Genomic DNA, 14,999 nt, shown 5'->3' on the forward strand with positions numbered 1-14,999 from the left:
CATGAGGGTGGGTGAAAGGTCTGATCAAAGAGAGGCCTGGGCGATTTGGAACAAGTGCACACCAAGGACCCTGGAAATGCTGTTGGTCACTTGGGGCAGGGGAATGGCATTTCCAGCGGAAACACAAGAGGTAGCCTCTGCGTAGGCCACAGTGCCCCCTCACAATCCCAGCAAGGCAGTGACCCTAGGCCAGCCACAGGGTGCCTGCACTAGGGATAAATTCCCCCTTCCCCACTTGTATCCCTTACTGCCTGGGGCAGCCTTCCTCTCACATAGGAGAACCTGGGGGAGACCCAGCTTAGATGAAGAAGTGACTCCCAAAGCCTGTGTGACACGACTGAGGATTTGGGGGTGGCAGCCCACAAAAACTCTCCTCCCCCTCCCCTGCTGGACTCTAAAATTCCACACTCATCGTTCTAGTCCTTTGGCTTAAGATTTTGTACCCCCAGTTATTGTTTTTTTAATGGTGCAACTTTAAGTCGTTATCAATTATCCACATCTCAGGACGAATGAGTCAATCTGATCCTTTCCTGAGAGTCAGTTTTGTTGTTGGAGGTGAAGAAAGGCTTTCAAATCCTGGGGTCTAGAATGGTGGGTGGGTAAGGGAGGAGAGGGTGAGGGTGTTGGGGCAAAGGAGGGTGGAGAAGAGAGGGAAGGAGGGCACAAAAGGCAGAGGCTGGGCACGCCTGGGAGGGATGAGGCAGATCATTCTCTTCTGGATTTGGGGAGGGGATGATCAGAAATAGACTGCTGTGAAGACCCTGCTATGTCCTTTCACTACCTCCCTCTCCCCACACGGGCGTCTGGACCCCCGTTCCTGTGTCTTCTCTCCTCGCAACAACAGCGCAGAGTGCAAACTTTCTGGGATACGACCCTAAGCCTGGCTTCCCATTCCGCGGTCGCCACCCGTGGCTGGGCAGGGGCTCTTGCAGGACAGGCAAAGGGGCGTCCTGGAGAAAAGGTCACTCTGGAAGGGGGCGCACGGAGGTAGATGGTCGGAGCCAAAGGGGCGCAGGGGCTCCGGGGCCAGGGGCGGGGCCGGGGGCCAGGGCCAGCGGGAGGCTCACCTGCAGGACACGGTGATCTCCACCTTGGTGGCCGGGATGCTGCCCGCCAAGGAGTCGAACTCGCTCAGCGACGCCATGTCCTCGGGCTGCTCCATAGCCCACCGCGCCCTCCACCCCAAATTAGTAAATCCCTGCGCGATTCACGCCTCCTCCGGAGCAACCGAAACCCTGGGCTCTCCCCCAACTCCGGAGCCGGGGCTGGGCGGCAAAGGGAGGAAAGAGGAGAGCGAAGAGGGGGCGTGGGAAGTGAGAGAGGGAAGCGGGGCGGAGGGAGCGGGGGCAGAGGATACAGGAGGGGGCGCGGGTGACGCGACGAGGAGGCTGGGGGCCCAGCGGAGAGGCGCAAAGAGCACAGAGAGCTGAGGCGCAGCCGGGAGAGGCGGAGGAGCGCGGGGAGAGGGCACCGGGAGGGACGCGCGGAGTCGTGGAGGGGGCACCGGGAGAGGGGCGGGGAGCTTGGGGCGGGGACAGAAAGGGTGCAGGAGAAGGAGAGGGGTGTGGGGGGCCGGATGGGGCGCGAGCTGCGGGGGTGGCCAAACTCAGGCAGCGCGGAGCGAGCCCGGAGCGCAGGGGCTGCGGCGCCTCTCGCTGGGTCTCCGCGGCGGGGGTGGGGACGCGGCTGCGAGCGCCACTTCCTCGGCTCGGGCTCTGGCTCCGGGGCTCCCGGGCTGCGGGAAAATCAAATCTGCTCGAAGCCGCCGCCTCCCGCCACCCGGGGCGGGCTGCGCGCCGGGTGCGCGAGCGCCGGAGGGGACGCCCGCAGGGGCCGGGGCGGGGCCGCGGGCGGGGTCTGCGCGCTAGTGTGAGTGTGTCCGTGCGAGCATGTGAATCTCTGTGCGTGTGGCGGGCGTGGAGACGCGGCTCCAGATGCTGGGAGCCTGGGGAGTGACAGCTAGAGATGGTCTCGGCCGTGCGCGTCTCCGTCTGCGCCCGCCCTCCACTCCCCACCTCCCTGAGGGGTCTCCATCTCCGGGGAGGGAAAGGGATGTGTGAACCAAGGGGCATCTGTATGAGAAGGGTCTATGTGGAGCGGGGGTGGGGAGGGACCTGTGCAAAAGAGACAGCAACCCCCAACCAGAGGTTTGGAGGGGGGGATCTTTGCTGAGGGTGCGTTCCAACGGAGGGCAGGTCTCAGTCCAGAAACAGATTACACATCTCCTGGGGAAGCATGTGGGGCCGACCCCGGTGTCTGGAGGAGCCGCCTCGGTTTCCCAGTGAGGGTCCTTAGGCCTAGGCAGAGTGGGTGCATGGGCGCTCCCCCATCTGCCTCTGGTTCTCGCCGGGCCTGGCCACGAGGAGTCAGCCACCTAAGCCACGCGACAGTGCCCTCCCCATCCCCGGCCCGTCGTGACCACACAGCTTAACCAGCCCCCAGGTCTAGAAGCTTCCTCCAGCCAGACAGAGGGCGGCCCGAGATCCCCGGGGGTTCTCTGCAACCCGCACCAAGTAGGCGCCTGCTGTGTGCTGGTCTCTGATCCCAGCCGTGGGAGCGAGGAGAGAGTTGAGGCACTTCTCAGGCGGGCCCCCTCCCAGCCAGGCCCGTTGCGGCCCCACCCTGCCCCAGTTTCGCCCTTCTGGGTTTGCTGCGCTGTGGCGTCTCTCCAGGGCTTCGCACAGAGGGTCGTCTCCAGGAAATCTCCAGTGACCCCTCCTCAGCCTCAGTCTCACCCTTGCGGAGCTGAAACCTCCTCTGCGCCCACCGCCCGGCGTTTGGACGCGACGCGCCCCTGTGCCCCGGGGAGGGGTCCTGGCGAGGCCTAGAGCCTGAGGCTGGCCCTGGAAAAGCCACGCCCCGCGGGCCTGGCTTTGGCAGCTGGGCCTTAACAGGCGCCTCGAGATTCTGTTTGAAGTCAATTCCCAGAACATCAGATACAGCCAGAGTCAAAGATAAATAAGAACACATTCATCGGCCCGGGTTAAGTGTTTTCCTTTTACCCATGGCTCAGGATTGGCTGCACTGTGTTCTGCAACCTGGGACCCGACAGCAAGAACAAAGGCGCTGGGATGCCCAGGGCAGCGGAGGCTTGCTGCGTCAGAAGGCTCCACTCTCCGGTTTGGGCTTAAGACCCTCTCTGCAGGATAAGTCGGGCCTCCTTTTCTGAAGGATGCAAAACTGGGCTTGGACTCTCTGTTCCCTCCCCCCACCCCATACCTGTCCTACACATGTTCCAGACATACTTGTGGAATATGTTATCCATTCATTCTACCAGTATTTACAGAATACCTGCCCTGTGCCTGGCCAGGTGCTAGGGCCCCTTGGAAAACTTCCTTGGAAACAGTGATAACCACCATTCCGTTTTCGAAGAGACTATCCTGGGCCAGACACCATGCTTAATTTTTAAGATATTATTTGCGTACTACAAAATTCCACCATTTTGTGTACAATTCAGTGGTTTTAAATATATTCACAAGGACTATGCGTGAGTATAAATTCTCAAAATAAGTACAGGCATGAGGTATTATTATCCCAGGGAAGCTAAGTAACTCGCCCATGATCACCCAGCTGGGAACTGGCAGAGTGAGAATTTGAACCCCAGCCATTGAGACCAAAGCCTGACTGAACAAACCTTGACTGCCTCTTAGGATGGGGCCAGATGATGGAGGGTCTTAAAAGTCATCCATGAAATTAGGCCCAGTTGAGGAGGACAACAGGTGGGATCCACTGTAGGTAATTAAGCAGGTGAGTGGTGAGACTGAAGTTCTACCACATAACCTTGTAATGTGACAGCATCTGGTCACATAACCTTGTAATGTGACAGCATCCCCGGATTCTCTTTCTAGAAAAATTCTGGAACTTGTCTGTTTCTCTTCGTTCCCTCTCAGTCATTGCATTTCCATGGCTGGCTCTTTGGGGAAAAAAAATTATACTGGGCACCGTCTCTGTGCCAGGTGCTGTGTTAGGCTCAGAGAATAAAGAGGTGAAAAGGACATAGTATCTGTCCCCAAAGAGTTCCAGGCCAGTGGGGACCCCAGGACATGCAGAAAATAAATGACAATGCAGCATGAGGAGTGCTGTTGAGGTAGGTATAAAGGGCCCAGAGAGTAGAGAAGAGTGACCAACAGCTCTACCCCAGGAATGGGCACAAGGGAGGGTCAGGAGCAACTGCAAAAAGGGGGTGACACTGAGATGGACATTGATGATGTCTGTTTGGTTCCCTCAGAAGCAGACCCCGAGAGAAAGATTTAAATGTGAGCAGTTTATTGGGGAGATTAAGGAAATGCTATGTGGGGAGTGTGGAGGTGACGTAAGGAAGGCAGCCTATAAGGGTGGTTTATCAAATCAGTTATCACTGTGGGCAACTAAGGCTCATTCCCACTGAGAAGCTCTAGGAGACCATACAAAACACACCTCACACTTAGCCCACCAGAGGGGCGAGGGAGCAGGGGTATGTATACACCAACTTTCATCAGTCACTGGCTCAGTGGCTGAGGGCCGCTTCTGGAGGGCTTTAATTCCCTGACACTTCTGGCCTGACCAGCACAAAGTGGCAATGCAGGTTCCAGAAGCCAGAGAAAGCATCAGGCAAAGAAGTACAGGTGCTGACAGTTGGATGTGGGGCTGGAGTGCACTGAAGTGGTAAAGGTGAGGGTACAGACAGGACAGTGGCTGCTACGGATGATGAACTAACTTCTGCCTGGAAGACAAGGCTGAACAGGTGCTTCTGGCAGGGGACCAGCATGATTAAGGGCCAGAGAGCTGTGTTTGGGGACCCTAGTGTGGCTGGAGCACAGGATGAAAGTGGCAGAGATAGAATATGAGGGCAGAAGGTGAGGGGCCATGATGCAAGGCCATGGGCCTTGGCCTCCTCTGGGCACAGAGGCTTTTCAGAAGGGGACACTGAAGGAGAGGTGGTCTGAAAGACACCCCATAATTACATAGCTAACCAGTGACCGCAGAACACAAAACTTGCTGATCAGACCCAGAGCAAAATGCTCACAGTGCTCGCGCAAATGAATTGCTGATGGTTCAAAAGCAGTCTATGGGTGTTGACATTGGAGAGGTCATTTCTTCTTTGAGGGATATGATAGTGTCAAGTAACTGAGGTCACCTGTGATATTTAGGCAAGCCAGCCGGCAGGCCATCAGGCACTGCAGACGTGTTGTCTGGGCCTGGCAACCAGATTAGAGCCAACCACAGCTCTGCCCACCCCACCATGTAACCAATGCTTGTCCCTCTGATTACAAACTGTGAGCACAGAATGGGCCATGTCCAGAAGATTTGGAATAATCAGCATCAGCGTTTTGTCTTTGCCATCCAAGACTGCAAACATACTCTCATCTGACCTAATCCGCAGTGTTAATGACGGCAGAGCAATTTCGAGAGGCAACCCGCAGCATTGATAAGGAGAGGAAAAGCACCACAGGGCTTGGGAGGCAGAGCTCACAGATGAGGCAGCTGCTGTCTTCCACCCTCCCCCAGGCCTGTCGTGTAAATGCTGCCCTCAGATCTGCCCTGTTTGAGGCTGGGGATGGTAAGACAAAAGGAACACAGAGGAGCAGAAGATGGAGTGAGCATGGGACAGGGGAGTGGGGGCTAACCATACTGCACCTCAGAACAAGCTGGAAAAAGGCCTTCTTTACTTTGGGTAAATGCATCCCTGAGCCAGCCAGGGCACATGGCTTGTGGAGCAGACTATGGGCTTGATTTGAGCCTCCACTTACTCCCTTGGCTGGGTGCCCCTGTGAGGTGAATGCCCTGCACCACTGTACATGGGAGCCCTGGGGAGATGGAAAGACAGAGGGCGTGACAGGAACCTGAAACCACTGTGGCAGTAGAGAGGTAGGGGAGATGCAGTGTCTGATTCCATCCATTAATAGAAATGCTAGAAGGGGCTTGGTTGGAGACCATCTAGGTTAAACCCCTTCTTTCACTCAAAAGTTTAGAGAGGGGGAGTAAAGGACTCAAGGTCACCTGACTCTTCCCTCAATAAGAAACTCCACTAATAACAGCAAGGTCAGGCACCCAAGTGCAGTGCGGACCTGCCTGAGAAGGTCTGAGGAGCAGCCATGTTCTGCTGGGGTGGAGCAAGAGGCACAAGCTGGCCACAGGGCTCCCCACACCTCCAGCCCCCATTCCTCCTGGAGATGCCCCACCATCCCAACTGGAACCCCACCCTGCCCCTCCTTTCTGCCTCTCCCCACATCACAGCATGGCTAGATCAGTCATCTGGGCAAAGGGAAGCCCCAGGGCCTTCCAGCTGCTGGTGCAGCAGCCTTTCCCGCCCCTAGGATCCCATCTGCGCCCCCCACTCCCACCCCTGGGCTTCCTCTCTCACTTCTTTTGTGCTCCTCCTTCCAGCCTCTCCTGTTTTTCCAAGTGAGGGAGGCCTCCCTGCCTTTTCAGTCTAGCTACTAGAATCTTCACACCAGACAGGGGATCCACTTGAAACCAGAGTCGGGTTATGTCACTCCTCTGCTTCAGACTCTGCCCTGGCTTCCATCTCTCTCTGTGGTAAAAGGACTTGATGGGCCATGGGCTCTGTGACCTCTCTGACTTCATCTCGTCCTTCTCTCCCCCTCACAGTCCTCACTCCAGCCACACTGGCCTCTTTATGGGCCCTGCAGGCCCCTGTCTCAGGGCCTTTGTACCTACTGTTCCTTCAGCCTAGAACACTTGTCCCGGGTCACCCAGGTCTCTGCCCAAATGCCCTCCCTGCAGGGGCCTTTCCTTGGCCACACTACCTAACACAGTACCTTGTTACTCTCAGCCCCCTGACCCTCCTTTATTTTTCCTCAGAGCAGTACCCTGAGGTACTGTATTGTATGTTCCCCCACGAGAATACAAGTTTTATGCAAGCAAGAACTTTGCCTTGTTCATGGTTACACTCCCAGCTCCAAAGGCAGTGCCTAGCACGTAATAGGTGCTCAGTTGATCGTATGACTACATGAAAAGTTCATCTCTCCCCTCTGAAACACTGACTCCTTCATGAGGACCCTTGGCTTCCACCTAGCAGTCCCAAACAGGGCCCAAGTCTTCACTACCACATACATCTCACATCTAGCCTTCCATTGATTGAGCAAGCATTTATTGAGCATCTATTACGAATTCAGTTGTTGAATTGACAACTATCAGATTGAGAATCTCTGGGCTCCTTGACCAGTAGCACAGAGAAGGGAAGGGATTCTTTTTTTTTTTTTTTTGTGGTACGCGGGCCTCTCACTGTTGTGGCCTCTCCTGTTGCGGAGCACAGGCTCCGGACGCGCAGGCTCAGTGGCCATGGCTCACGGGCCCAGCCGCTCTGCGGCATGTGGGATCTTCCCGGACCGGGGCATGAACCCGTGTCCCCTGCATCGGCAGGCGGACTCTCAACCACTGCGCCACCAGGGAAGCCCGGGAAGGGATTCTTATCTATTTATTTTGTTTACTGAGAACCTACCATGTAATAAGCTTAGCAATAAGAATTTAACATCCATCACACACTGAATCCTCACAATAACTACGACGCTATTGTCTCGTTTGATAAAACTTTACTACCCTGTGCAGTGAGCTGGGCTAGTTCACTGCCAGGGCTAGAGAGATGAGGGAGACCCAGTCTCCTCAGAAGCCCTGCCCAGTGGAGTTGGAGCACTCGTTTTGAGTTATGCTGTAGGAATCTGTAGAATACGGGCCTTAACTTGCCCAAGCTCACACGGATAAGTGGCAGAGACAGGATGCAAACCCAGGACTGTGTGAGACCAAAGCCCCTGTCTTCGCCTGACACCAGCCTCTCTTGTTCCAATCTTCACTCAGGGCTTGTCTAGGTGACTCAGTGTCTGCAAGGCAGCCCCTCGCATGTCCATGGGACCTAGTCCCAGCACCATGTGATCTGTGCTCAGAGCCTTGTCCCTTCCACTTTTCACCCTGTCCAGCATAGACATCACAGCGTGTCACTGTGCACCCTCCCCCCGCCACACACACACATTTAACCCAGTATTTAGCTCAGTATTGTTAGTTGCGGTATTGGAAACCTCAGTGCTGCAAAGGACTTGTAAGATAATGCAACTCACTTCGATTTTACAAATCTGAAGACTGAGTCCTAGAGAGGGAAAGAAATTGGCCCAAGGTTGTTTTGCTAATAAGCAGCAACTGGAGGTAAAAACTAACAGGAGTTCAGATTAGAATCAACTCCTAGACCTTTTTTCTCACCTCAGCTCCTTCAAGAAGGGATGGGTCCCCTTGACTTTATTTATAAATGCAAGTGTCCTATCTCTGGGCCTTTTGCGATAAGGGCCAATGTGAACCTCCATCTCCCCACCCCCACCATCAGCCTTTTACACCCAACCAGGACCAGCCACATGGTTGCCCCCGGCCTTTCTTCCTGCCATTTCCTCTCCACCAGGCCCACATTCTACCCTTCTTTCAGGTAAAATCTCTTCCAGAAAGCTAGCCTGGATTCACCCAAGGTCACCGAGTTTCTCCTTCCACTGAACCTCCAAAACACTTCTCTTAGGTAGACACTTCTCTCTTCTCCTGCCTAGCAGGGGGCGTGCCCTGAAGGTCTTGGTCTTGGATCTTGGTCCTCCACAGCCTAGCCTTTCCCAGGCCTCAGCTTCCCTCTCTTCCTTTTTGCTGGATTTAATTACATTTGAATATATTACCCCCCAGTCAGCCAGTCTGCTCTTGGGCCTCCTGAACTCTCTCTCCACTTGATATCAGCCCATTTCCTCTTATTTTCGCATCTTGGGAACTGGAGAATGAATCCTCGCACTTGAACCTTCAGAAGCTTAAAAGCAGCCTATGTCCCTCCCTGCAGTCCCAGCCTCCCACCGACACACTTGATGAGTTCCTGATTGGCCTGGGGGAGGGATGAAACAGCTGGACTTTCAACTGGAAAGGCTTGATCGAGTCTATTCCCCCAAATCCCTCCCATTTCTCCCCTGCCACAGTTGTTTGAGGGTCTGCCTAGGCCTCAGGACTCTGTGCCCCTCCCCACCTCAGGCTGATGGGGTGGGGCAGGGGGCTATTTCCCACCCCACCCCCGCCCTCGGATTTTCCCTACACTGCTGCTCCTTAGCATGTCCCCTGGCTGTACCTGCCCTGGGCAGTCTGAAAAGCCACCAAGGGTGAAACATTCTTTTTTTTTTCCCCAAGCGCTAAATTCATTTTCATGCCAAGCTGCTTTTATCTGCCTGCCTGGCTGCTGAAGAAAACTGAAATGTGCACAAAATGCCACGAGCCTGGCTTTGTGTGGAAGCTGAAGTCCCAGTGGCCCTGCCCCCGGAGCCCGTCTGCTTGCATCTCCAGCTGCCTGATGTGATTTCCCTGAGTTTTATTAACTCTGGGCCCTGCACTGAGAGAGGAGCTCATCAGACACACTTCACATCTTGCCTCCTCCACCCCTGGCTAAGAAAAGTTGCTCTGATTACAGTAAGTATGTGTTCCCCAGTTCTCTGATAATTCTATCAGGAGCCAGGGTGAGGCTCAGGTGTCAGGATTGGGGAGCTGCTGCTGACAGCCTCTCAGAGGCCGCCTGCCCGCCTGCCTGGAGGCAAGAGGCAGTGCTGGGTTGTCTCCATTCCAACCATTCATGTTATGACCTTGAACCCTCATTCTATCTCTGCTTCTCAGGTTCCCCTAGCTTAAAAAATGGGGATGATGATACCCATACGCCCATCCCCTCCAAACTGGCATAAGAGTCCAATTAGATGAGAATGTGCTGTGAGAAAATACCATCATAAAACTGCCCAGGTTTCGAGCAGAGAAACCAAGTCTGGCCTCTCATTCCATAGATGGAAAAACTACGGCTCAAGGAAGTTGCCAAGGTTACACAATGACCTGGCTCGAAAACCAGCTTCTATATTTTCTGAGCTGGAGGGAGGAGGGGGCAGAGAATGGTATGGAAACCAATCCTGTGGGAGTTTCGGGTATGACCGAGGGAGACAGCAGACCCCAAGCCTGAAGCTCAGCTCTGCCAAAACCCAGCCATCTGACATGGAGCTTCATCCATGAAACGGATTCATCTATGAAACGGACATTATGATGTCTTGTTCACAGGCCTTCAGAGGATTAAATGGAATAATACATGTAAAGCACCTGGCATGTGGTATGTTCCCCAAACATGAGTTTCTTCCCTTCTCGTTTTCTCTTAAAGTATCACAAATACTTTCAAAAAGGGGAGGCACAAAGGGAACATTTTCTCTTAGAGCTGAATGTTTCCAAAGACAGTTGTGAACCTTGGACTCCCTTTCCTTGGGGGCTTTCCTTATACAGTGAATGTGAAATGGCCGTCTTCCCCGTCAGCATAACGAGGAAGTAGAAATATTGCTTTCTGCCTCCTTCCCCACCACCTCTGCTGTACAAGAGCTTCCTCACAGGTACTCGGGCCAGCAGCTTTTAATGAAGCTGTGGCCAGATCCTCACAAAGAGGAAAGTGAGTCTATGAGATTAGCTGAGTGGTGAGGCTAATACAGTTATGATCCAATAAACACACTGATTAGGGTCATTTGTGCTCCTTTCCTCCCTCCCTCCTTCTCCCCCTCCTGCTGTACCTTGGCAGGCCTAGTGCAGGCTCTGCTTAGAAGGGTCTTGGAGATAACTAAGGCTGGAGCCTCCCAGCCAGCTTGGGCTGAGGATGCTCTAGGATGGATAGACTGCAAGGCAGGAGTTTCAGGTCCTAATGCCTACCCTGCCACCAGATCATTCTCTTTTTCTGCACCTCATCTTTCTCCTCTGTACGTCAAAGGTAGAGATAAAAGGGCTAAACTTGGGATCAGAAGTTCTCAAGTTCAAGTCCTAGACATGCCTTTTACTAGCCCTGCAACACTGGGCCTGTTATTCCATACATTCACTTTGTACAAGGCTCAGTGCTACTTGTCTTTGGTCCGCAGTCTGCTCACCTGCAAATGGGCATAATAATGCCAACCTCAGAAGATGGCTTTGGAGATTAAGAGAAAAATACATATAAGAAGCTTCCACAGACCATGGAACAGAGAAAGGGCAATAATTTCTTCTAAGGTTTTTTTTTTTAAAATAAATTTATTCACTTATTTACTTTCGGCTGCATTGGGTCTTTGTTACTGCATGCGGGCTTTCTCTAGTTGCGGCGAGCGGGCTTCTCATTGTGGTGGCTTCTCTTGTTGCTGAGCACAGGCTCTAGGAGCACGGGATTCAGTAGTTGTGGCACGTGGGCTCAGCAGTTGTGGCGCACGGGCTTAGTTGCTCCACGGCATGTGGGATCTTCCCAGACCAGGGCTCGAACCTGTGTCCCCTGCACTGGCAGGCGGATTCTTACCCACTGCGTCACCAGGGAAGTCCTCTAAGGTTCCTTCTGGTTGACTCTGAAAATACTTGCTATTGCTGGGCCTAAAAGAGGGGCTCCAAGATTACTTGCTGAATGATTGGCTTTCAACTGTAAAGTGCAATATTAAGTGGCTAAGAGGGAGCTGGCTCTTTACAATGAGGCATGCTACAGAACCAGGCCCCGGGCACAGGGGCTCAAGCACCCTCACCATGCACGGAGGGCTTCTCCTCCATCTAGTCCAGTAGACAGGAAAGAGGGCTGGCGGGCCTGTGCCGACAGAGTCTTCCCAGGCCTTTTCAATGCTAGGCTGATGTCTCAATTCTGGCCCCACTCAGTCTGAGCAGCTGCTGGTTTTCCACACCCAAGGGGTGCCAGGCCTGGCTTAGAATCATGAAAAGGCATTGGTAGGCATCTGCCGTTTGAAGAAGCTGCAAGGCTAAACTGTATTGACACTGGCCTCTAGTGGCAAATTTCCAAAACAGCATTCTAAATGGAAATTCGGCAGCTGAAAGAATCTTCTCAGAATGACCTAGATTCAGAAATTTAGGGCTAATAGGGGCCTTGCTCTGATCTTCGTTTGATGAATGAGAAAACCAAGTTTCAGAGGTAAAGTGATTCACCCAAGGTCACACAAAAGCCTCACATCTCACTGTCCACAAACCTGACCCAAAACTGGCCATCTGTGGTTTCAGACAGTTAGGGATCATGGATTACCTACTTGGAAGAACAAATAAGGACCCATTTTTCAAAATCAGACCAAGCCGGCCTTAGAGTGAGACCCTAACATGTTTTCTTCCCCTATACTTTGCTTCCTTTTTTGGTTGTTTTTCTCCCCTCTTTTATCTGTAAAAAAAAATGTTGCTGGAAGATCCCTATCCGATATTTACCTGAAAAATAGTAATCTATCCTACAGGCAACAGGGCTCTGAGGCCATGAAGTGCTTTGTAGGCAGTAAACTCTGCCACTTAAACAAATGTGCTCTTCAATGTTTCCTCCTCCACACGTTGCAAGAATGTAGTGCCAGAAGGGGCCACGGTGACAGCTCAGATTGGCTCGAGGATCTGAGGGTAGGAATCGTTTCCCTTGTGCAGAGAAAGCTATTTTGACATATTCTGGAGACACAGTCCAAAAATAAATCAAGCTGAGGACTTCCACAGGGCTTAGTGGAAAGGCTTTGCTACCATACCAGCTAAAGCCTGGGTTTGGAGACTTGGGGTAATGCTATTATTTCTGCAAATGGATCTCAAATCTTTTCCTGACAGAGAACAATTTTTAATTTGATTTATTCAGCAATAACCTCAAAGAATTGCATAAGGTGCTAAGAGAACTCCCAGAAGGGAATAAGACAAGGGCTTTTGCTCTCAGAGGTTAGCCCAGCGGGAGGGAGAGGTGTGCAAGGTCAGGCTGCTGAAACGTTGGTGTGAAAAGGCAGAAGTATGTGGTGGCTTCGAGGGCCGCCGGTAATAAGGACAGCTGTTTCCTAAATGCTGGTCCCTGTTCTAAGTACCTGCTCTAGCTCATTTAATCTTCACAATAGCCTTATGAGGTTAGGACCATTATCCTCATTTTATAGTTGAGGAAACTAAGGCACAGAGAGATTAAGAAACTATTAATAGTTCATCACACTGCTGCTAAGCGGTGAAGCTGGGCTCTGAACTCTGGCAGTCTGGTTCCAGAGCCCTTTATCGTCAATGTCATAATTGCTGATGACCTCTCCCCTGAATTTCTGTGATATCTACTGAACCATACCATCTCACCCCCTCTGGTACCCTCACAGGATCTTATTAGTGTCACACATGGCCTGATGTCCGCGGTGTACTAAATGGGAACGGAAGGTGGAAGAGCATTGTTTCTTAAAGCTCAATCTTAGCAGCCAAAGCCAAGAGCTTTGAATCCCTTCCGTTTTCTAAGACCACTACTGGTCTAGGAGGCAGAAGAAAAGGTTATTGTCCTGATTGCTCCATGCTCTAGGAACCACTCCCCGCCCCAATTTCATGTTGACAAACATGACCTTTAGGCTCTCACCACTCAAAGTGTAGTATCTGGACCAGCAGTCACCATCTCCTGGGAGCTGGTTAGAAACCCAGAATCTCTAGCCGGATGCTGAACCTGGATCTGCTTTCTAGCAGGCTCCCCAGTGATTCTTGAGTGTGGCAAAGAGTGAGAAGCCCTGGGCTAAGACCCTTGGGGGCCACGCACTTTCCAGTCTGGGTACCAAACTTCTAACCCATCCCCTGGGCAGTTGTTTGAAGGCTTCTTTCGTTGGCTTATCTACCCCCAACTTCAAGCCTTCTCTAAAAAGTCTGGAATCTCCTACCCTTCCCACCAAAGCTATATATCTCCTGTCCCTTGATTAGCTCTCACAGTCCCACAACCTATCTTCATTAATCTCCATCTAAGTTACAAACTCATCCTGCATTCTCTGTGTAACCTACCTTCACCTTGATCTATTTGAGCTGTGACTGAAATGAGCTATCTGTGCCCTAACACACCCCACTTCCACAAGACTTGTCGTAACTGTACTTTTCCAGAGAGGGTGTAGACACTCGTATGACAAAGGGATCAACCAGGATTCCTTTTACACAAGCTCCCTTTACACAGAGTCAAGAATTTCTATATCTCTGGCTAACTGGCAGAATCACTGGAAACTGAAACAGTTCAAGTTTTACTCTTTGAGGTCACATCCTTTATGAAAACTGGCATATGTTGCATGTGTGATCACCTCGGCATACATTTGGTATTTTATCCAGAAACAAGCAGCTGTGCCTGTGTAGCTCTTCCCAGTGTAATCACAACCTTCTTTACTTCTCAAAGTAGCGATAATACGTTTCCACCTCTCTCAATGACCTGGGTGAAAGCAGGGATTTTCAGGATTATAATTCTGGAAGGTCAGTGGTTGAGTGTCTTATTCCTTGCTCCTAGAGGTGGGTCCAATTATGTCCACCCAGTCCAGGCTGAAAGAAACGTATTTCTATTTTCCCAGAATAGTACTCTATACCCCAAAACCATCTCTGGGAGGTTACAAAGTCATTTATATAGTTTGTTGATGGGTTTTGCTTTTTTGTTTTTCAGAGAAAAGAGACAGAAAGATGGAGAAAGAGGCTGAACATGGGGAAGGCTTGGGGAACAGAACCTTGTTTGGCCATTCCATAAAGTAAATCACCATTTCCAAAATATGTAGAGTGATAAGGATGAACAGTTAAGCTATAATCCCCTTTTCAATCAACAAACTACCCATTTAAGAAAACAAACACAATGGGGCTTTCCCTGGTGGCGCAGTGGTTGAGAGTCTGCCTGCCGATGCAGGGGACACGGGTTCGTGCCCCGGTCCGGGAAGATCCCACATGCCGCGGAGCGGCTGGGCCCGTGAGCCATGGCCTCTGAGCCTGCGCGTCCGGAGCCTGTGCTCCGCAATGGGAGAGGCCACAACAGTGAGAGGCCCGTGTACCGCAAAAAAAAAGAAAACAAACACCACAACACATTTTGCCTCTGGGCTTGTGATGACATGCAGGTGTATCTCTTCCAAGTTCAGGGAATGGTTCAGGTCTCTCAGCACATCCACTTGGTTAATCTACAGGGGATTCCCCCTTACTCAGAAATGCTAATCAACATCACTTACTTCTTTCTTTGGTGTTGCTTTTTTAAAGTCAAACCTACTATTGGATGGGAGAAGTCTACTAGAGATGCAAAAACCTAAAATGATATGAAAACT

At 52.0% G+C, this 14,999-nt stretch overlaps 1 protein-coding gene across 4 annotated transcripts in view; it reads right to left on the bottom strand.

Moving 5' to 3' along the window:
- The window catches only part of CPNE5 (copine 5), a 106,344-nt gene that overhangs the window by 90,090 nt on the left and 1,255 nt on the right, over nt 1-14,999 (bottom strand). Inside the window, exon 1 of one of the 4 annotated variants that reach the window (XM_027127076.1) lies at nt 1,068-1,477. The exons of 1 other annotated variant lie outside the window; for it this stretch is intronic. In XM_027127076.1, the coding sequence (XP_026982877.1) occupies nt 1,068-1,162 (95 nt within the window). In that variant the 5' untranslated portion in view covers nt 1,163-1,477. Of the gene's footprint in view, nt 1-1,067; nt 7,211-14,999 lie in introns of those variants that run through there. 2 more of the 4 variants (XM_027127077.1, XM_027127087.1) reach the window with 2 other exon arrangements.

Source organism: Aethalodelphis obliquidens, unplaced genomic scaffold (genome assembly GCF_003676395.1).
Source record: "Aethalodelphis obliquidens isolate GAN/ISIS:26980383/991018 unplaced genomic scaffold, ASM367639v1 scaffold31, whole genome shotgun sequence".
NCBI lineage: Eukaryota > Metazoa > Chordata > Mammalia > Artiodactyla > Delphinidae > Aethalodelphis > Aethalodelphis obliquidens.